This window comes from Amphiura filiformis, chromosome 8 (genome assembly GCF_039555335.1).
Source record: "Amphiura filiformis chromosome 8, Afil_fr2py, whole genome shotgun sequence".
NCBI lineage: Eukaryota > Metazoa > Echinodermata > Ophiuroidea > Amphilepidida > Amphiuridae > Amphiura > Amphiura filiformis.
This window is the reverse complement of record NC_092635.1, coordinates 6,477,106-6,501,321: the sequence shown is the minus strand read 5'-3', so window position 1 is coordinate 6,501,321 and position 24,216 is coordinate 6,477,106. Positions and strand designations below refer to the sequence as shown.

General features: G+C 35.9%; 1 protein-coding gene across 1 annotated transcript in view; it reads left to right on the top strand.

The window, feature by feature from the left end:
- LOC140158554 (ubiquitin-like modifier-activating enzyme 6) overlaps positions 1-13,619 on the top strand; it is a 57,488-nt gene extending 43,869 nt beyond the window's left edge. The window contains 13 exon segments of the mRNA XM_072181689.1: positions 1,369-1,398; positions 2,435-2,540; positions 3,897-4,092; positions 4,558-4,638; positions 5,180-5,308; positions 5,943-5,994; positions 6,900-6,963; positions 7,300-7,441; positions 7,929-8,082; positions 10,065-10,258; positions 11,274-11,489; positions 12,911-13,005; positions 13,396-13,619. Coding sequence (XP_072037790.1) covers positions 1,369-1,398; positions 2,435-2,540; positions 3,897-4,092; positions 4,558-4,638; positions 5,180-5,308; positions 5,943-5,994; positions 6,900-6,963; positions 7,300-7,441; positions 7,929-8,082; positions 10,065-10,258; positions 11,274-11,489; positions 12,911-13,005; positions 13,396-13,525 — 1,589 coding nt within the window. The 3' untranslated portion in view covers positions 13,526-13,619.
- Positions 13,620-24,216: the final 10,597 nt, after the last annotated feature.

Sequence of the window (24,216 nt, the reverse complement as noted above, 5' to 3'; positions counted from 1 at the left end):
TACAGCCCTGTTAATTCCGGTGTGGTATGTTTGTATGAAGGACATATGCAAATAACAAAACACATATTGTTTGGCAAGATGGATGTTAGCCAAGCAACAAGTATCAGATGATGTGATTGTATTTCTCATGGGACGTAATACTGACTTCAATTGATGAGAGAAATCACTGATGATTTATTAATGTTCACACGGATAATACAAATGTAAATTGTTTATTGCCTAACCAAGTGTTCATTGGGTACCACCCTGTCACAAATTCTGTGTCTCTACAGTGATCGGTCTGTATGTTTGTATGCAGATATTTTTTTTAATGCCTCCAAGTGAAATCTGATACTACAAAATATGTGTTAGTAATAGGACACCCAACATATTTTCACTCCTATGAAATGCCTATGTAACATCTGGTGATGTAATGACAGGCTGGAATTCATTGCAATGTGGATGATTAACACTGATGTAGGTTGTCAATACAGATTTATAATTATACCTTGGTCTGTTCAATATGTCATATTTGAGTTCATAAAAGGAGGTGATTTGATTTATATAAATTGCAACAAAAGACAAGTGTCTAAACATTGGTCTTGCATGATTTGTGCGGTTGATCACATTAAATAATAATTTGCTGAATGACTGAAGTTGTTGGCAAAAAATGCTTATGGATGTGCCAGGTTTTTATTGAAAAAAAGGGGCATGAGAATTGTTTGTGTCAAAATTGTCACAATTTCTTTGATTTTCAGCCAGGTTTTTGCTTTGTTAAATTTTACACTTTCAGGTTTTTCATAAGGGTTTATTTCCTTGCCTGAATATGCATGTGAAATGGATGAGTGATTAAGTAAACAGGTGCACATTCTGTAGGCCTATACATTTGAAACCAACTTTTTGTTACGGGAGACTGTGATTGAAAGAAATGTAATAGCAAGTCAGTTATACATTTGTTTGAACATCACAAGACCTTTGTAAACCAGTTCGAGTACAGGGCAATAAAAACAGAAATACAAAAAAAAAAAAAAAAAAAAAATATATACAATGAATGTTAATGTGGACATTTCCCCCAGAAATGATTGTGTGCACTTCACTCATTTTGCACCCTTTCACTATTTTTTTAGTTTTTGACTTCAATCTCCATTACACAGACTTGATGTACACAAAAGAATATGCAGGTTATTGTCATAGTAGTTTAGAGTGCAAAAAATGTGAAAATAATTGTTGCATAAACATTCCCACATTAAAATAGTGTGACTGGTTGTTGATGCAGAAACACCAGACTGTGAAGCAATGGTCTGATAAATATGATTTACATCATTACCTGGGTCAATGCTTGCTGAGTTAATAAGAATATTTCATTTTTGTCTTTATTTTTCATTTCAGCATTGCATATAGAACCTCATCAAAACAAAGGTAATCAAATTGTTTTAAATCATAGAGCTGATCATTGTGTTAATTCATGTAATAATGACAGGCACAAATTTGTAATCAAACTGTAAAAGTTTGAATTTGATTTTACATATTAAATGGAATTTTTTTTCCTGCAAAATCAATTTAAATGTATATGAGTGGATATTCTTACAAAGTGGTAGATAAAGTAATTAAAGAGTTCAACTTAACACTAAACTAATTTTCGCTCACCTGGAATATTTTCATTAAGTTGACTAGCATCTTCCGCAGATGGTGATGATATCTTGTCTACAATCAAGTCCTCTCTGTGATTGACAGTATCACATCATAGAATGTTATAATGTTGTGCCTGCCTCCCCCCCCCCCCCCCAGCATCAGCAGATTATCCCAAATATGATCTATAGGATATCATCACAGCATCACCATCTGCTGAAGACACTAGTCAACCTAGGCAAAACATTCCAGGTGAGTGAAAAATAGTGCAGTGTTGAAGTTAATTTTTTAAATCACTTAAAATGTTTTTCCGAAAAAATCCTAGATCTGAGATGCCACTTTTCCAATTTTGGATCAAATTTGATTTAAACAAAATACATTTTTGACCCAAAGAAATTTGCAAAGTAATTTAAAATCCCAAAATGCATGGCAATAGTCGAAAAATGTGGCTGGGGCCTAAAACCTCCAGGATAAGTTTCAATTTTTTCAGAGGACCAAGTAGGAATCTCTGCTATACCGTACTGAAATTATCTCTTTGACTTAGTATATCATTCCTGTTTCTTTGAAAAAAGTTTTCAAGTATGTGTAAAATGGTTAGAATGACAAGATTTCAATATCAGTCACCATACTGCCAATCCAGGTCAGGATAGACTTGAAAGATTATCAAATATTTGAATTTAATTTAATTTTGAAATCAAAGTACTACTGGATGATTAATATTCAAACCTCAGTTTATTTATATATATCTGAATCAAGATTGACTATTTTTCAATTGTCAAAACAATGTATTGAATTAATATTATTCCTAAATTTTGTTTCCCCTCAGTATGTCCTGATACAGAACAGAGTCATTACAATGATGCATTTTTTCAAAGAAATGATGTCATAGTCAATGCCTTAGACAATGTGGAAGCCAGACGATACATGGACAGGTATGTTCTAGGGTGGCCAAACTGTAGATTGTGTGTCAAATGTGCCCTATGTTGGTTTCCAATGTGGCCTGCAAATCCCAATAGATCCATCCCCAAATGACTCATTTAAATTATCTGGTTTCTCTCTTTTATTAATATTTAAGATTCCATATATGTTAGACTTGTTTGTACAAAGTCTTTACCAAAGCACAGGTTTATCTTGTCCTTGACAATGGTTCATGCTTTGTAATATAATTTTATGTCAAAAATGTTGAAACATGCTCCCAATGCCATTGGTGGGCCAATACACACATTAAACATTTGGTATCCAATCTACAGAGAAAGCAACCCTTTTGTATTAAGTATGCGAGCATTGCTCTGCACATGAATTATTATTTGTTTTTTTGTATTATTTGTATTATGTAAATAATGAATGTTGCTTTTAAAAAATCAACATTTGACCAAGGGCTACGATGCTGCCACAAACAAGTTGGTGAATTTTATCATGCTCACAAGTCTCTGGCCCTATCAGAAGAACAGGCAAACCAATACTAGGCTTGTTTGTACTCAAGTAAATGAAAATGTTGAATATGTAGCTTGCAATGTCTGCTGTGTAAATGGTGCAATGTTCAAATGTGAAATTGCCTGAGGACAATTGGTGAAATATATGATTCTTGTACAGTCATGACTCCCTTGTGCATATGACAGGGTTCTTGTACTCCCATATTCAGTTCTTCAGTCATTACCTTTGAGGCATACAAAGTGAATACAATTCTGCAGTGATGAGCAAGTTGTTATGACTTGATATCACCATGTGTCCTTTACGATTTGGTGTTGATCAAGGAATGATTAATACAATTTATATATCTTCTCTCTGAGCAGAAACTAATAAGAGTACTATTATCAAAGATAATTTTCTTAGGCCAAGAAAAAAAATGCCTTGGATTGGAGACTGGAGTAACCTGATAGATCCTGCAAATAGTCCCATCGCTAGGATTTTAAGGAAAGTGTAACCCAAAATTATTTTGCACTGGACTGCCTTGAAATACTAGGCACAGTTTCATATGACTGCCATTTTGCCTCTGGCAGGGATAGCCAAGAGTAACAAAAGACACTTTCTTTCAAAGTGGCTCAACCAACAAGTTCTCAAAAGCAGAGATCACACTGTCCCTCCATGAACTGGGCCAGGTTACAAATAAAAGACAAGTATAATAAATCAATTCCAGCAGAGATTTCAGAAGTACTCTTTGGAATTGTTTATAACTCATTTGAACTGAAAAGAAGTTGATTTCAGAGATCAGGTGGAAGTTGGTCAAAAAAGCTGATTGATTGAATTGATGCATGCCTTACCTTATCTTGTTATGTGATTTATTGCAGCCGTTGTGTGACAAATAAGAAACCATTGATGGAATCAGGCACTCTTGGAGCCAAAGGTCATGTACAGGTGATAGTTCCTGACCTGACAGAGACATATTCCAATCAGCAAGATCCACCAGAGGAATCTGTCCCATATTGTACCCTCAAGTCTTTCCCTGCTACTATAGAACACACTATACAATGGGCAAGAGATAAGGTTAGTAGCATTACAAGTTGTAGTGTTCACTCTCTACACATGTACAAAAGATGTACATGTATTTATGGGTGACAGGCTATGTATAGTTCATAGCTCACTACCTGTCCAATATGTATTCCAATTATAGCCAGATGCAATCTGTCCCATTCTGTATGTACTCTCCTATTCTTGGGATTAGGGTTAGGATTTGTGTTATAATTGAAGACTGAATTAAAAAGACTAGTTTGCGTATGACATCCTGTCAACCAGACCAAAAATGTACTGCACAGGTCAGCAACCAATCACGTTTTTGTTTTTTTAATTCAGTCTTCAATTATAGCCACCAATTATCTTTTCAAAGTATTTAAATGTAGCTTTGCAATTTATGCAATGTAAATATGTTAAGATCAACATGCAACCAAAAACATTTGCACATTCTACGGGTAAAGTAACTTAACTTTTCCATTCTGTCTCTTGCATTTGCAGTTTGAAAATATGTTTAATATGAAACCAAATATGTTCAACAAATACTGGTCTACAAATGGATCTCCACAACAAGCTCTAGAGGTAAGGGTTTACACAATAACACATTTGTGTGTATGTAAAGGCATCATCACATTGTTTATCCATTCCCCCTTTCTCTGATCTCAAAGCAAACCAAAGAGATAAGACCAGAGTGTAATAACTCAGAATAGCACCAGTTAGTAGCTATGGTAAATCCGGATATTGGTTTGTCTTGATGGAGAACAAATGTGACCTGCTACCACAAAATGACAAATGCCTTGCACACCCAGCCCTACTTGCAAAGACCTGTAAACAAGGATCTACAACCTTTCCCTAACTGAGGATCTTAAACACCCCAAGCTAAGCTCCAATCCATGGAGCCCTTGACCTTTACCATCCAACCGAGACCAGACATACACTGGCAAACATTGATATAGTTTCATATGCTTTACGTTGTTTGAAATACGCTGGTGGACATCCTCTGTTGCCGGGTGTCCTCAGTTTATATTACTTGAGTAATTAATTGATCAACAAGTACCACTAATGAGCACATATGCCATTATGTCTCACATAATTACAACCACACTATTTCCTTCATTCACAGAGAATGCAGAATGGACTCCAACCAGAAAATACATTCCAAACTTTAAAGTTGCTGAAGAACAGACCAGGAACTTGGGATCGGTGTGTAGCCACAGCTCGAATCAAATTTGAGAAATATTTCAACCATAAGGTAGGGTATATGTTACATAGCAATTCTTTATCATTTTAAATTCATCATTGAAATAAAATATCAATTGAGAATATTGTGCAAGTGATATATTATTATTGTTATTCTTTTTTTTGTCTCTTTTTTGTAAAATTGTTCCAAGTCCAAGTTAACTTTTTGTGGTTCTGTGGTTGTGACAGAGATGTCCTTGGGACCAGGCCTGTACGCAGGCCAAAGTGTACAAAAAGTCCCCAAATGTCAGAATTACGAGCGTAGCGATAAAAAAAATCGGGTTTTTTACGGGTTTTTCATCAAAAAAGGTCCAAATTTTGGAAAGAAAGTCCACTTTTCACAAAATTCGCCCCCCTTGGGAAAAAAGTCCACTTTTTCAAAATCAGCACCCCCAAAAAAAATCCTGCATTCGGGCCTGCTTGGGACATACAAAGTGAATACAATTCTGCAGTGATGAGCAAGTTGTTATGACTTGATATCACCTTGTGTCTTTTTCGATTTGGTGTTGATCAAGGGATGATTAATGCTTTATTTATATATCTTCTCTCTGAGCAGAAACTTGAGAAGGATAATATCAAAAGATCAACCTTGCTTTGATATGTTATTTTCATTTTAGCTCTAATTATTGTGTATTTTGTATGTGCAGGCAAAGCAGCTTCTCTATTCATTCCCTCCTGATGCCAAGACAAGTGAAGGGGGTAAGTAAAGAATGTAACTATGAAAATGATTGGTACCCACCAATAAAAAGTTGGCAATGTATATTGAAAACTTGCTTCTTTGAAATTCAACATTTGATGCTCTTGAAATAAGCAGAATAATATTGATAGTTTTACGACCTTTCATTACATTGATCTTCAAATATGGAGATCTTGCATACAATTTGTTCGGCTTATAATTTACTGTGCTTCATCAATGAAGTCCTAACTTATGTTTGTGCAAATTCACTTATGCCCCCCTCATACTTTACTGCCGCTGCGGCTAGCGGCATGACGTATCGACCAATGACAAGCCTTGATTGTGTCCGTTTGTCTGCAATGCGCGTGCGCCACGCCGCTCGGCGGCAAGCGGCATGGTAGTATGAAACCAGCATTCGGCACATGTCAGTCATGCATTACGCAAAGCGCAGCTAGCATAAGTGATGCACCCAACTGCGTGCACGCCTCGTTATATCAATCCAAGATGTTATGCATCTCATTTGTTCTGCCATTTATAAGCCAAACAAGCATCAGCCTTATTATTAGGGTTTAGAGTTGGAGTTAGAGGCCCTATTCAGCCATTGCACTGTTCCGCCCATATATGCAAAGAGAGCCTTGATTGGGTAGCATACATGAATGGGAATTAAAATTATCCTTTTCCTTTCATGTCTATTGCCACTTAGAGGATTTCCTTGCATATGGCGGAACCATACAATGGGCAAATTGGAATTGGTATTGTTTACAGAGTTTCATCCATCTGTTTTTACCAAAAGAGAAAGCAAAAAGAAGAATATACAAAAATAAGAAAGCCTTTTCAAAATACATCAATTTGTTAAAAATGTTACCTACTCTGTGTTATTTAATTTATAGAATATCTGACAAATAATAAAATCTATTTTGTTTTACAGAACCATTTTGGCAGTCTCCAAAGAGGCCACCTACGCCTGTAGAATTTGATTCCAGCAATGAACTGTAAGTGAGCAGTGTTTTTGTTAATGTCACAAAGTTACACTCACTAGTATCTTGGCACTATCTACAGAAGGGAGATGATGTTGTTGCTGTTTTTGAAATGGCAAGAAGAACTTTGAACTTGGCATAAAATAAAACCATAGACTACTGTTTATAGCAAGTTATTCAGGGATGTAAGTTTCCAGGATTAATCTGGAATTCCAGATTTTGTTTAGTCCAAATTTCGACACTTTTATTTTATTTTCAGCCCGGTTTAGGGTTTTTTAGCCCAAATTTATGCGTTTTTCCTGATTTTTTGCAGATTTTTCAAAGTTGTTTGTTTTTGTTTTTATTTTCTAGGCACATGCTGTTCGTTGTGAGTGCTGCCAGACTGTATGCCTCATTTTGCAATATACGTGTGACAGATGAGGACAGGTCTAGTGCAAGGTTGTTAGCTATTATCAATGGCACCAAAGTACCCAAATTTGTTCCTTCAGACAAGGTAGGATTTGAAGCTATCCTTCGCCTATAAAGTAAAAGACCAATTTTAAATTAGTATTGTTTCATGGCATCTTTCTCTTATGATTTTATGCGACAAAGTTTTTATGGCAAGATTTTTTTTTGCAATTTAAAATTTGTCCCAGTCTTATTCAAAATAAGGTAAAGCAATATTGCAATTTACTTCTGAGAACAAATACATCTTGAAAAGATGGCAGAATTAAAGGTTGATGTTCCAATTCCAAAACATGATATATTTTTTTTATCATACATGAAGGCCCATCATCAAAACATTCACATTCCAAGTTTTTAGTGCAATTACTACAGTGGTTTTGATGTTAAACGTAAGGTTTTGTAAGCAATAGCCCATGCTCTTGGTCCAGCAGTTTTACTGTCAGAAGCAAAAGCATTTTAGAAAATGTGTCAATATCTGCTGTAAGCTGCAATCTTCAAACTGACTAGAAATGAACTTTAATATGATTTTATTGTAGAAAATTGTGACTGATGAGAGCGCTTCTGGTAAGGAGAATGAAGATTCTTCAGGCGGCCCTAGTGGTGAAGCTGATGATGATGAGGATGATGCTGATATTACAGCATGCATCCATACTCTACAAGAACTCATCAAGGCTGGCAGAGCAGAAGGCAGTAAGTATTCAACAACATCAATGTATCACATTCTTTATGAACTAGGTAATCCTGAAATTGAACTCAAATTCGTTACTTGCACACAGTTTCTTGGGGTCCTCTCGCTATTCGAAGGTTCGCTATTCAAGGTTCGCTTTTCGAACGTGTAATTTTACTATTCGCTATTCGAATGTAATTAAAGGTTCGCTATTCGAAAAAAACGGTTCTCTATTACGAAGGTTCTCTATTCGAAAATTCCCAAAACACAAACAGGTTCTCTATTCCGAAAATAGAAAGGTTCTCTATTCCGAATATGAAAAAGGTTCTCTATTCGAATATGAAAAAGGTTCTCTATTCGAATATGAAAAAGGTTCTCTATTCGAATATTCAAATATGGGTTCTCTATTCGAAAAGCGAATAAAGGTTCCTTATTCGAAACAAGTCACCGTGTTCTCTACTCAGAATAGGAAAAAAGGTTCTCTATTCCGAATACCAATTCCGCTTTACCAATTTGTCATGTGTTTTTTGTGTTGTTGTTGTTGTTGTTGTTGTTGTTGTTGTTGTTGTTGTTGTTGTTGTTGTTGTTGTTGTTCTTGTTGTTGTTGTTCTTGAGTTCCTCTAATTACTTGTAAAGGTAGAGAACAGTTTGAGGTTTGTAACCGTGGAGTCTGCAATGTTTTGCACGTGAAGAACAATAGAAAATTAGCTACTTTGCATATAATTTGCATATAAGGTAGTCACCTCACCGTCATCATGCATTATGGTCATCAAGTATTGCCAATCAGTCAAACTGAAAATTCAACATAATTTTACCATTATGTAGGCCTACATCCAGTGCCGCTGACAAAAGGAGGGGGGTGTTACCGGGTGCGTTACCCCGGGGCCCAGTGAAGAAAACATACCTTACTATGGGGCAGTAAATAAAGATACCTTGTAATAATGCATATTTTCTTTGCTTTAGGGCCTACGGGCCAACTAAGGTCTCTTTTCTTGTCCATTAGGCCTAAGGTATCTCTTCTTTGCTTTTACGGGCCCTCCGAGGTCTCTCTTTTTTATGGGTCCATTAAGGTATCTTTTCTTTGCTTATTAAAGCTGTTTTACATAGTCACTAAGCTCTTTTTTTTCTTTTTCATATTCGGAATAGAGAACCTTTTTTCATATTCGGAGTAGAGAACACAGTGACTTATTTCGGAATAAAGAACCTTCTTTCGTTTTCGGAGTAGAGAACCCATATTTTCATATTCGGAATAGAGAACCCTTTTTCATATTCGGAATAGAGAACCTTTTCTGTTTTCGGAATAGAGAACCTTCGTAATAGAGAACCTTTTTAATTTTCGGAATAGTGAACCTTCGGAATAGCGAACCTTCGGAATAGTGAACCTTCAGAATAGCGAAGTTCGCCCGTTTCTTGACCCTTGGGACAGGAAACACCCAAGTTTGGATATTTTGGCTCTCATGACTAAGTTGGTAAAGATCGCAAACATGCAACAACAAAAACCAGGTGTGGGAAAGTGTGGTTCGGCAGTGACAGATCTCCATGCATGGCTTTAACCACAAACAATACAATCATGTATTTCAAGTCAATTGAGACCAGTAGTATTTTGTTCTTGCTATAAGCACATCATTATTTTATACCAAAAGGTTAAAGTAGATTTTCTGGCATCTAGATTGTCTTTATTAACTCTACACTGGTTGTTGCCTTAAAACTGGTATTACAAGTATTTATGCCTCAGCACAAGTATTCAGGTAGCTTTTGGTAGGCATGGGGCTTTTACCTCAATTGCTTCACCCCGCAAAGGGGTAACGGGGAGTTGTTGGGGAAAATTACATGCTCAGTGCCTAGAGGAGCTGCTTTGCGATTCCACCTGTATGGAAGTAAAATGAATCTGATGTATCGAGTGGAAGTTCAATAAATTGTTGTAAGTACATTGTGCATGCTTAATATCATGGTGAAGTATATTAAACATGTTAAATCCCCATCATTTATATATTTCTATACACAGGCTTCCTTGGTTTGTTACCAGTGGAATTTGAGAAGGATGATGATTCCAATGGTCATATTGACTTCATTACCTCTGCTTCCAATCTCCGTGCCTCCATGTACAGTATAGAACATGCAGATCGTTTTAAAACAAAGCGTATAGCAGGACGTATTGTGCCGGCTATTGCAACCACTACGGCAGCTGTGTCAGGATTGGTAAGTATGCATTTTGAGGCTTTCATCATCATTGTGAGTTACCGTATTCATTCCAATAAGCGCCCATGCCCCAATAAGCACCCACCCAGGGTATTTTCAATTTGCTAAAGGGTACTATTAATGTTGAAGTGACAGATAGACATCGATACAGTGAAATAGCTGGAGGACTACAAGTCCTGTGTAAACTTGCAATACATTTTCTGCATCAGAAAAGCTACTATAACGTCTCAGGACCCTTTTATAACCTACATCAATTTGTCTCTAATAAACGCCCCTTATGAAAAAATTAGGTAAACCAGGTAAAAATAAGCGCCCATGCAAAATGACTTTGTTAAGCGCCCTGGGCGCTTATTGGAATGAATACGGTTTATATTAGAGTATGGATATAGAAGAGAAGACACTCTGATTGCTAATTTGAGTCACAATGGCAATGTACAAGGTTGTAGCTGGCCCAAGTTGAGTGCCAGGTAATTTTACTATCCAATTAGAGCGCTGGCTCAGGGCACAAACTTTTTAGTGAACGCAAGTGATCAGGGAATAAGCTCTGGGGGTATCAACCGCCCTATAAAAATTCTTTGCTCTTTTTATGATGAAAAAATCATTAAAAAAAATTGTGTGGGATAGCCAGCGTAGCTACAATCCTGGCAATGTATGCAGATAGGCTGTCCTTTATATGATCTCATATGCTAATTTTAATTCAAAATTGGAAGGTTATTTGGTAAGGAATCCCTTCCTAGACTAACCAGGCTAAGTATGCAGCTTGTGGCATTCATTATTGTCATCATCATTTTGAGTATCGATATGGAAGAAAAAAGATTCGGACTGCAAATCCAAGTCACGATGGCAGTATAGATTGTGATCCATTTTATGAATTTTTTCATTCCAAACCCTGCCCCAATCTCCTTGAAACTTGAAAAATGGAAAAACACACACTTGATTGTTTGTCCACAGGTTATAGTGCTTTAGCTTCAAAATAATGTTATCAATATTATGGTTTTATTGTATCACTCATCAGGCAACTCTAGAATTGATCCGCTATGTGAAAGGAGCTGAACTTGAAGAGTACCGTAACTGTTTCCTGAACCTTGGTCTAGCTATCATGATGTTCTCTGAGCCAGGCCCAGCTACTACGACTGTTATTAAACCAGGTCTGACATTCACACAGTGGGATATGTGGCATGTACAGGGAAATCCAGATTTCAAATTGGCAGATTTTGTCAAGTACTTTCAGGTAAGAAACTAGAGTAAGGCTTTGGAGTAACAGCACCACCCAAAGAAATTAATATTACTGTTCGATTTTAGGGTTTGGATGATTTTGGTGTTGAGATCATTATTATCTGTTGCAAGCTTCCTTTTATGTGTTAACCATTGCATATATGCCTTTGATGTCAAGTGTGTGCATAGGAAGTTGTGGAAAATAATTTGCGCTGAATGGTTAGCTTAAGGGATCTAAAATGAGCGTTTATTGCGTTTCGACAGTATTTTTTGAGGGACATGAGAGCACCTCAGACCTATCGATTGCATTCTGAATCTGAAGCATGTCTTTCTGATATCAAATAATTTTCATTTTTGAAAATCACAATATAATACAAATTTTATGACAAATCATAAAAAATTGATATTTTTCAAATGTTTGATATATAACAGTCCTCGAAGTAAATTATATAAATCTAATGATATATTCTTCAAGTGTATGTAGCAGGGAGGAAAAGCCGACGGTCAATTGAAAATTTTGACCTTTCATATTGAAGCTATAGATTTTTTTGACCTAATTTTTTTGGTGTTTTGAAAAAAATCCATATCTTCAATACGAAAGGTCAAAATTTTCAATTGATCGTCGGCATTTCATCCCACCTACGTACACGTTAAGTATAAATCATTAGATTTATAAAGTTTACTTCGAGTATTGTTAAATATCAAAAATATCAATTTTTAATGATTTGCCATAAAATGTGTATTAAATTGCGAATTTCAAAAAACCAAAATTATTTGATATCAGAAGGACATTCTTCGTATTCAGAATGCAATTCGATATGTCTGATGTGCTCTAATGTCCCAAAATAAATACTGTCCAAACGTTCATACCCCACCCCTTAATTAATGAAAGGAATTCTGCAAAAAATTATAGTAGGGGTTAAAGGGGGTGGGTTGACAGGCACTCTTATTCATATGGACATTCATTTTGTGGACTGATTGTCGTATGTGGTTGACGCACACTGCACGCTTTGTTACTGTCAGGCCATGCAGCATCATAGTTCAATGCATGATGTTCATTCTGCTGCTGGCCCTAGTTTAATATAAGAATATACCATAATACCTCGTCTACAAGCATATAGAGTGCTTTTAATACTGAATTTTTTTTTTTTTTTCATTCAAGAAATCAAGAAAAAATTATACTTTCAAGCAAAAACTGAATGAAAATTTTTTCAAAAGAGTTTTTTGTCATTCATGTTATTTACAAGCAATATAACATCAGTAAATCAAACCTGCTCAGCACTGACTTGGCATCAAATATTTGAGATATTATGTTATCGTAAATCCTAACTCTAAAAATTAAAAACATTTTGGTTTTCAGCCACCTACCAGAAACAAACATTGTTTTTAGCCTAATCTTGGCTTAAATTCTTATGTGTTCATATACCTTCATTTCAGGACAAACACGATTTGACTGTGAGCATGGTGGTCAATGGTACAAAGATGGTGTATGTACCCATCATGCCAGGCCATATGAAGAGACTACCTCAAAAGTGAGTACCATTTCATAACATCATTTTCAGTGGCAGGGCCCCTATTAATTGACAGTTTATACTCTCTATGGCTAAGATTAAGATTTTATCCCCCAATATCGTCTTTACCACAGTTCTCCTTGTTTTTTGCTCACACCATCTAAAAGAAACATATCTCAGGCATTAAATTTGATTGGGGTTTGACGAAAATGTGAGCTTGAGCTTTCTTCTGATACCCAAATCTCAGTTTTGATGAAGAAAATGGGACATGAGACTATCGATTGGATCATACTCTTTTAAGCCAGTTTTGTGGTAAAATAAAAGCAGGCTATGTGTAATTGTGAGAATTTTATGAATAGCTGATGAAGTACCCTCGCCAAACAAAAGCTCTAAATTTACTTTTTCTTTCAGGATGTGTGACTTAATCAAATTCAGCGATGGCATCAAGTATGTTGACCTTACCGTCGGTTTTGAGCCAGAGGATCCGGATGAAGACGAAGATCTGTCAGGGCCACCCATCAGATACCACTTTGGCTTGTAGGCAAGCTGTAATATAAATGATAACTGATTTCACTTGTGGAATCAATATATGCACCATGTGCAATAGTTACAATCTTTGGCAGATTCCTTTCACGTGTTTTATTTAACCACTTGACTGAATCCTTAGTCATCTACCAACTGTACATGTTATTTGTATAAGGCTTTGTTGGTGACGACTGAAAACTTGTATTATGTCGGACTCATGAAAATATTTGCCTTACAGTGCCGGTGTGACAGGTGTTTTAAAAATATGTGCTCAAAAACAAACCCAGGCATAAGGTTAATTTGACTGAGGGTGTCAGTCTAGTTAATCACATGACAGTAACCATGTCATGTCAAGGTCACAATTTGGCCAATTAGGAAGATACTTTTTTTGTTTATGCAGTGCAAAGGTTACTTAGGCACATATATGTGAAAGAACTCTGGTCAAGATTGTAATAATATATAGAGTAACAAACTGGCTGTCTCTGTAATGTATCACACATAAGATTACAAAGCAGTATATATCCATGAAAAAATTTGGTTCACTCGCTTATCCTGAATCAATTCCATCTTATCAAATATTTTATGTACCCGTACCTAAGATTCCCTGCAAGGGCAGGATATAAGATATTTCAGCTTCTTGTTGTTAGATCTTTTAATGTGAGGCGGATTTAATGTGTGCAACATGTTATGTAAAACCAACTTGCAGTCCTGATCGATAGTGTCATTGAACTACCAGCCCAAGTGAATGTCTTGTGATCAAACTTTTCCAAAATTATTTTGACTTCTGTGAGGGTCAAGGGCTGGTGTCAATACCGATTGTGCATAATAAGCAGAGTCAAGCCAAAATGTTGGATTTGAAATTACCTTTCTGATAAAGAACAAATTATTTACCAAGAAAGCACTACATGTTGCAAATAATACAACAATTACAGGCTTTCCAGCCAACTTAGCATGGATTTCCATTCAAACTACTTGGTGTTTTTCCCATGTATGTCTTGGATTATTCATTCTCAAAATTCTTTGTAGTTCAGAACATGAAAAATATCTAATATTGGCAATCACAACTTGGAAGCACAGAAAAGCATTTGATACCTGTGCTTGCTATATATACACAGAAATAAAGTACAAAGAAGCATTAATAGTAGTATAGCTAAAATGATAAGGTTCGCAATTTTAGCGCATGTGAGGAACAATTTTATAATGGAGTGTGTATATCGTTTAGTAAGACTAGGGAAAAGGATCCCATTTAATGTACTAACAAGTCTGATATGGAATATGCCATTGTCATGCATTAGTTTTTTTTGGTATTGATTCATCATACATCAAGAAATTTCAGATGAAACATATTGGTCAACTTGTGCCTACTCTTGTTTTTAAAATTATCCTGTATGTTTTTTCTATCAGATGAGTAAAAGTAAGCAGTGTCAATTGAAATGGTTCTTTTCAGAGCCACCAATTCCAAATTACACTTTACATGACAAAGGAAATCAATATTACTCAGAGTTGCAATACCAAAGCAAAGATAATCAGCAAAAGCTCAAACCTAATGCAATAGCTCTTTTCCAAAAGTACACTATAGATTACAAAGCAATTGGTAGTCTAATTAGGGGATTGTATTTTCTATATCAAGGCATATAGCTTGGCATTAACAGCTTGAAACTAGGCCTTAGAAATAATAGCCGACAAGTATGTGACTAGATAGCAATTGATAATGAGCACCCAACAGGACAATCCAACACCAGAAACAGCACTGAATCTTTGCATACAAGACTAAAGGTGCCGGTGACTAAATGTTATTATCGGCTCATTTGACACTATTCTGTGTCTCCCATTTTGGAAATAATCTGCAGAATATTTGATGTTGTTTGTCGTATAAATCTGATGCCTATGGGAAACTTGTGCAGCTTTTTGACATTGGTTACCATGATATTGGTAGTTTCCTGCCCTGTTTTACACCAATGACCAAGATCAAAACTTTTAACCAGCTATTTGTACTGATCATTTATGGCACCTGAATGCAGTTTGCCAAGTGACACTGATGGTTTGATTAGAAATTCAAATAGTGGCAGTTGATTGCATATTGATGCACTTGATATGTGCTTTTGATTTGCTGTATTTACTGGCTTGCATTAGAAGTGATGTAGAAGAAGCAGCTTTCTGTAGTGGATGTATGCGACACATTGGATAAGTCTCATGAGTATAAAGACAGCATGTGTGTGAGTCTCCTTTTCATCTGCAGCTTTTCCGGTCTTTTCTTTTTATACTTGCTTCCTTTTGTCTCTTGTTTTCTTTCCTCCTCTTGTTAATTATTGGCTATATATATAACCATTGGGGTATTTCAGTTGAATTCAATACACCTACTATGACCTTGAGTCTGAGACTTTATTTTCCACAGGGAGTGTGAATTTCAAATGGAGTTACCTGAATGGGTGATTCCATTTGAAATCTACACCCTCTGTTAGGAGATTAAGGTTGTGTCTTCTAGGGTGTTTAGATTTCAGCTTAAATATTAGCCTGTTCTGTCACCTTGTTTTGTCTCTTTATGCATTCTCAGGCTTCAAGTAGTAAAAACTATTTAGAGTACTTTACCATTTTTAATTTCTTAAATATTACTATAAGACTATTATCAAAATATGATGAATCATCATAAATTTAATGAAAGATATTTGATTACCATTATGCAAATTTGCGAATTGTTTTGTATTTGCAATCAAATATACAGTGGACTCGGCATTACAAGGTTCTAACTAGCCATTTTAAGTTTACAAAAACAATCGAATACCAAAGAAATTTAATTGGAATTGAGGTCCTTAAACAAGTTAATACTTGACAATACTAAACAAAATATGTATCATTTTAGCTTTGAAAATTATGATTTCAACAATAATTTATCTCCAAAAACACCAAAATGTCAGTTAAAATTTAGTCACTATGATTACCATTATGTAAAATTGCAAAGTGCTCTGTATTTGCAATAAAATATACAATAAGTGAACTCTGCATTACAAGGTTCTAACTGACATTTTGGTTCTTTTTGAAATGTAGCCATTTTAAGTTTACAAAAACAATAGAATGCTAAAGAAATTTAATTGGAAGTGAGGTCCTTAAACAAGTTAATACTTGACAAGACTAAACAAATTGTGTCTCATTTTAGCTTTGAAAATTATGATTTCAAAAGCACCAAAATGTCAGTTAGAATCTTGTAATTCTGAGCCCAGGAATTATAAAGCTTATGTAACCAAGTTACAATATAACCATATTTTTGTTACCCAGATAATATTACTGTTATAAACGTTGAATTTGTTCTAAAATGTTGCATTAAGCGACAAAAGAAACCCTGTTCTTAGGGTGGACAGACTTTACAAATATGGTAGGTCGGTTTGGATTTGTTTGTTTGTTTCTGGAAGAGGCCAAATTCAGTCAAAATCAATCCACTTTTGCCAAAAAACACCTGTGTTTAATTGTAAACAGATTTTTAAAAATCTGTCCCACCTGTTGAACTGGATTTTTTTTTTGTCGCTTTAATTTTTATTATTGCTTGCTTTAGTTGATTAAACACAATGTGACCTGCTTTGACAAAACCAGGATAAAGTTCTTTTTCGACATTTGCGGTTTCAATGTTTGCTTTTAATGCCTGAAATTTGTTTTAAAATGATACATTATCATATTTATAGCATAACTATTTTCAAGATATGAATGATATTGTAAAGAATATCCTGGGGTCCTTTTCACTAAACTTTTAACCGTTCGTAAAGTTACGAATACCCAATACTAGACGTAACTTTATGAAGGGTCCCTGTAGTAAATCCCTATTACGTGAAATGGAACTTAGGACTTGTTGTAAGTTACGAACGATTTCGAGACTTACGAAGCTTCATAAAGTTTAGTGAAATGGACCCCAGATGTTTGTTTTATTGCTTTTTATTTGAGAAGCTTTCTATTTAACACAGATGTGAATTGTTATAGTTTTGTTATAGTTTATCTGGTATAATATTTTGCAGTAAATCTTTGACGAAGGCATATTTTAAGCGTACATCACATATTTACAACATTGAAACACACTTGTCTCTGATTGGCTGCTGAGGCGATTGGCTGTTGCAGAGTGGAAATGTATCAATGAACTTTGCGCCTTACGCATTGTTCACGTAGACATCAAGGTAGTATGCTTTCGTCAAAGGTTTATTGCAAAATATTATACTAATTACTGATCACATAATCCCCATTCCAATAGAGGTTATCCGTGTTCTATAAGTTGCATATCCTATCAGCGACTGCTATACCTTGTTTAGGACTTTCAAAAGAAGCACCTGCATGTACAACCATGACTGCTTCAAAATAGCCCACCAAAGTCATGTAGGTAACTCTGAGGTCATGCATTGAGTTGGTTTGAATGAGGACTACTACGGGAATCAGCGCCTTTTGTTAGAAGTCACGCATGAGTAAAGTGGATAACCTCTATTCACTTTTTATGAAGTTGAAATGTCTCTCCTACGTAATTAATAACCATTATTTCTTTTCAAGCTTACTCAAAACTTTTCTACTGTATCGTTCCAGATTTTTGAAGCAGGTCACATTGACATACAGTATTGTTTGTGTAAATGCCCAGGGGCATGTAATTTTTTGAAAGTGGTTTATTAGAAGTAAATTTTCAATGAAAGAAGCTTAACACTCTGGTGAAAATCACAAAATACAACTCACTTCCAGGTTTAATTCAAGATGGTGCATTTTTATACAAGAATGTGATTCATTTGAAAGTTTTACAATAGGTTTTGTCCATGTAACTTGGTGATTTTGGACATTCTGGAAATGCCAGTTTTAAGCAAAACATGGTATAGCATGGAAATTTCTGCATTCCGTCACTTTTTAATTGAAAAAAATATGGGGGTGGGGTCATTTATTAGAGGGGCATGTTATGCAAACAATACTGTATTTAAGTTTTATTGGTATTTTTGTGTAAAAGAGATGAAGTCAGAATTATGCACAATTTATTGAATGTACATCTGTTTTATCATGATCCTACATGAAGAATATGCCTTACACTAACACAATTAGCTAATGTATAATTAAACAATTATAAAAGAGAACAAATTGGAAGAGAAAAGAAAATTGTTGAAAAAGTGATTATATAAAATATAAATATATGTTGAATTGTTATCTACTAACATGTTTCAAACTTTTGTGTTCATTTTTGTTTGCTTCTGACATACACTATTTAGTAAAAGAAATATTGTAAAATTTCCTACATACTCCATGTTTGCATGCTTGGTCAGTACCAATTAGTGTTGGAAAAACATCCAAACTGGATTCTGATTTGGGTGCTTTAATTGGCAACCATGTCCTGGAAGGCTGTACTACGATTGGCTTATAAAACATCCAATGGATTTGGTGTTTCTAACTATATTTTGGTTAGGAAGTGCTCCATGTGTGGTGCATACAAACACATGCAATGTGCATTCCAAAACAAGACATTCAATTTGTTACTTTGCCATATCATGTACTGCTTGCCTTTGAAGCCTGTACTTTTTAGGTACAGGGATACTCATTGGAAGTATTCACAGAGTCATCATGGAATAGCTTGTCCACCACTGTCAGATATGCTTGGATATAGCTTTCCTCCCTGTGCCTATATGGCATTGGCATATATGGCCACATTCTCTTGCACCTTGATCCTTTTCTCACAAACTTTGTGAAAACTATTCATGGTGCATGAAGCACTGAAACATGTAAACTGTGCCACCTTTTTCCTCCTTAAGGATACGGTCAACAGCAGTGTTTGTGACTGCTCTGTTAGTCATGGTGTTTGCTATTTTGTCAAGTATTATTATCAAGTTTAGCAAATACAAAATGTTATATAATTATATCTAAAGTTTTGCAAATATAATTTAAATATATTAGATGTGGATGGCATCAAAAATGCTAGGCGTGAGGCTGATGGCACCCAAAAGTTACAACAAATATTATGAAAACGGAAAAAAGTACATAGATATTGGACCCCAATGGAAATAAGCCCCCTTTTGGAGGCTTTCTTGGGTAATCCAAGATTTTAATTCAGCATTGTTTGATACATTGTATTTGTAATTTAAAGTTATATTGTATATTCTGTTTTTGCTGTAATTTTATGTTGAATTTTAATCGAATAAAATCAATCAGTCAATCAATCAAGAAAATATAATTTAATTTGAATAAATGAACTAATGTATCATTTGAGATTTAAGGGTTCATTCATAGGATTGAGGGTATAAACAACAATCATGCCTGAAAGAAGAAGCCGGAGCCGGCTTCACATATTGCGATGGGGTTTGGTTGAATCAGGTATGCGATTCAAATATTATGATAGTAGCAGGTGTCCATGGCATAAGCTGAGACAAACCGAGGCTAAAACACAGGAAATCCATGAAATCCGGTTGTTGAAACATAATTGTAGTACTTTTTGTTTTGTTTACTACGAAGCAGACGATGGCGACCTTTTATACTACAGCTCATGAATATTGATTAAACGGATGGTTCCCTCGACGAATCAGAGCTCTTATATATTTTTCCGATCGCTGGTCATAAGCGGTATTCATGACTGGTTCATTCATGCTCTCAACCAATCATGCACGATGTTACATTATAGATATGTATGAATTACTGTTCAGGCATGCCGATGTCATGTAATTGCATGTACGCTACTTTAATATGTGGATTTATTCGTCCATCTTGTTTAGTTTGAATTTCCCTTGCTTCAGTCATATTCTTCTTTTCAACTTCCAAGCAATTTTTCAAGAAAGCATTTTCCTTCCTGGATATATCTTGTTGGAGGTCTCCTTCTGTCTTCTTTAATACCTCTCTCTCCTCTCACCCAATACGTTTACATGTATCGAGAGTGTAATACTGAAATAAAGTAAAGAGTATTTGCTTAATTTATGAAACCCTGAAGAATGATCTTTGACACAAAAACCATTGTGCATTAAGTGATTCTAGGTACATTGTAATTTCAACCCAATTTGTAAAATGAAAAGTATAAGGAGAAAACTAATTCAATAAATAAATTAAGCTGAGATTTTAAATGGTATATTGTACGCGCTATCATTAAAGTACCATACATGTATTATACAAGTGGGAAAATCCAATATAGAGAACAAATTTAAATCATAGTGAGATTCTTTAAATGTGAAATATTAAGGTACCATAACAAATGTCAAACATTAGATATTATTATTCCTCTGTATTTTTGATCCTCTCAACCCTGCCACATAGATGGATGGACCTTGACAAAATGTTCTTCCATTACTTTTTTGAGATGATACAATGCTGGTGCCATGCCTTGGATGTTTCTGGCACCAAGGAATCGCCAGCCTAAAATGTTAAATTAATTGTGTAGTTGTTCCCCTCCCTGCTCCGAGAATATACCCAGCCCCATCCCAATTGTCCTAATGAATGGAATGGTGTGGCGCCACAAATAATGGAATTTGGGTGTCAGCTTCTGGTTTGACCATTTATCCTTGTAGATGGAAACAAGTTGGTTGATGTGAACGTACCGGTCTTTGCATGAACACGCACGGTTTGCGAAATCAACAAAAGTTTAAAACCTAAATTCATCTGTGACCAAAAGTTCGTCTGTAAGCAATGATTTCCGAATATTAAATGGAATAGGGCATATAATGCATCATGAAACTTACTTATTATGTCTTCCCAGCTAGCAGCCTTAGCTGCTGGACTTGCTGCTGGTTTTAACTTGCTGGGCTGAGGTGATGATCCCCGACTCATCCGCATTCTTTGGGGAGATGAAGCTGAAGATGTTGTAGACCAAGTTTGTCTTCTGTATGCATGGTATAGGCCTAATGGTTGAGGTCTGCACAGCGAAGGTGAATCATCATGATTATATAGCCGCAGCATTGCTCCGGCTTTATTAACCTTGGCCATGCAGATTTTCAGGTCCTCACTTACTTCAAGCAGCTATAAGAAAAAAAATTATATTCATCTTAAATTGGATGTATTTAGTGCATGAAAATCCTATGTTATAGTAATTGATGTATCGGATGTTGTAATTGGGTTACATCTCAATGAAGGTGTGGTACTCACCATTTTTTGGGCTTCTTGCCGTTTCGTTTGGTTTCGTCTATCCATTATATGAATCTGTAAAAGGTTTAAAGAAGATACCAGTGAAGAGAATTAGACTCTAGCTAACCGATCGAGTAATGGCTGACACGTCTCGTGCATTTGTATTTCATAATTCATAAAACAGTAGATGATGGACCCTTGAACTACACCAAAGTCAAACGTTTAGGGTCTCTGCTGCCAAAAAAGTGTAGCGCTGACCCTTTCCTAGTTTGGTAATTGATACCATAGCGCTATGGACATCAGGACAACAATGCATTGAATTTGTCCACATTATTTGTACACTCTCTGACACCCCTCTTCCTCGTGTTAGCCCACCACGTGGTTTAATTGTCCGTATGAGCACCTGCCCAAAATTGATCTGCATGATCCACATCATGACCGTAGCCCTTGGTCAATTTGGTCAGGTCGTCTAATGTACTTGGTATTGCATTTGGGTCTGGTACTGGCACCGCATCAGTTGCACGCATGTTTTCAACATGTCCAATGCCTGGAGCATTTCCATTGGCTATGGATTCACTTGTATTAGGGAAGAGATCCGCCGGCCCGCATACACTGTTTCAGTTGTCAAGGTCGTATTAATACAGTGTATTGCTCACTTTCCAAAACCAATGAGCATAAGGTCCTTAGATATTGTTATTCCTCTGTATTTTTGATCTTCTGAGCCCTGCCACATAGATGGATGGACCTTGACAAAGTGTTCTTCCATAACTTTTTTGAGATGATGTAATGCTGGTGCCATGCCTTGGATGTTTCTGGCACCAAGGAATCGCCAGCCTAAAATGTTAAATTCATTGTGTAGCTGTTCCCCACCCTGCTCTGAGAATATACCCAGCCCCATCCCAATTGTCCTAATGAATGGAATGGTGTGGCGCCACAAATAATGGAATTTGGGTGTCAGCTTCTGGTTTGACCATTTATCCTTGTAGATGGAAACAAGTTGGTTGATGTGAACGTACCGGTCTTTGCATGAACGCGCACGGTTTGCGAAATCAACAAAAGTTTAAAACCCAAATTCATCCGTGACCAAAAGTTCGTCTGTAAGCAATGATTTCCGAATATTAAATGGAATAGGGCATATAATGCGTCATGAAACTTACTTATTATGTCTTCCCAGCCGGCAGCCTTAGCTGCTGGACTTGCTGCTGGTTTTAACTTGCTGGGCTGAGGTGATGATCCCTGACTCATCCCCATTGTTTGGGGAGATGAAGCTGAAGATGTCGCAGACCAAGTTTGTCTTCTGTATGCGTGGTATAGGTATTGATCATATGGTAATGATCATCATGATTATATAGCCGCAGCATTGCTTTATTAACCTTCGCCGTGCATATTTTCAGGTCCTCACTTACTCGGTAGCATTAAGGTCTGGTGATTTAGACCGCTAGTCAAGATCATTCATTCATTCATTAATGCATATTTTATTTTGCCAATCACCAATCAATAATACAATGTAAAAATGTAATTCAATAATGATATTTGCAGAAGCAATAGTACTAATAGTGATAATGATAATAATATAAATCATGGTAATAAATAACCAATATAATAATAGTAACAATCCTGATAATAGGAATAACATGATGATAATAATAATAATAATGTACATGATATGGCGGGATGTACCAGGTTAATGGCACGAAATGGCCTGTTTAAAAAAAGAGATATAATAACAATTAAACTTTATACTACAGTGGAAACCCAGATTGAAAAATGGGGATGGTGGTAATCAATCAACAGACAATGTAGAAAGGGCTTTAATGCGCGTGTTTATAGAGGATGTAAATGGTGACATGGAACTGTGCCACAAGCTGAGCTGTCGGTGGGATTGAGATAGGAGTGAGAACAAGCCGATCTTTAATATTCTTATCTCTACAATATGATATCATGGGAGGTTCAGGAAATATTTCATTGGTAGAATGGTGGTCTTGAAGGGGTTTCCAATTCCGGATGATGATGTTGCTAATGGGTACGGTGTTGGGATGGTATGTTAATACCATCACTGGACGGGTAGAACATTACCTTTTGATGTTGTGCCATCATATTTTAACATCAAGTTATCTTTGCCCTCCAAATTCCTATTTCTTCAAGAATTATTGCTTTCATCTCGCTGGGGATTCTTGACATTGATCACATAGGGCTTGCAAGCTTGCATCCTGTTACCCTTTCTACAGCATATTTAATGGCATTTGAGACTTCCAGTTTAGGCACAGCGATGTTGTGTAATTGCATGGAGGGAGCCACACTTTCTTTAATATGTGGATTAATTTGTCCATCTTGTTTAGTTTGAATTTCTCTTGCTTCATTCATATTCTTCTTTTCAACAGCGATTTTCCAAGAACACATTTTCCTCCTGTCTTCATTAATGCCTCTCTCTCTCTTTACTCTCATCCGCTTTAACCCCGGGGCTTTGCCTGTATCACTCTCGCTCAGTTGATACTGCAATCTTCTCTTCAGCTTCTTAGACTCTCCCTGCTTACTCCTATATCTCCACTATACCATTCATCATTTCATTTTTTTTTCATACCTCAGTTTAATAACTTCAGCACACCAATTGGTAGTGGAATTCTTTCGTCCTTTTTGTACAGTATGTTTTGGTTTGTTTACTTT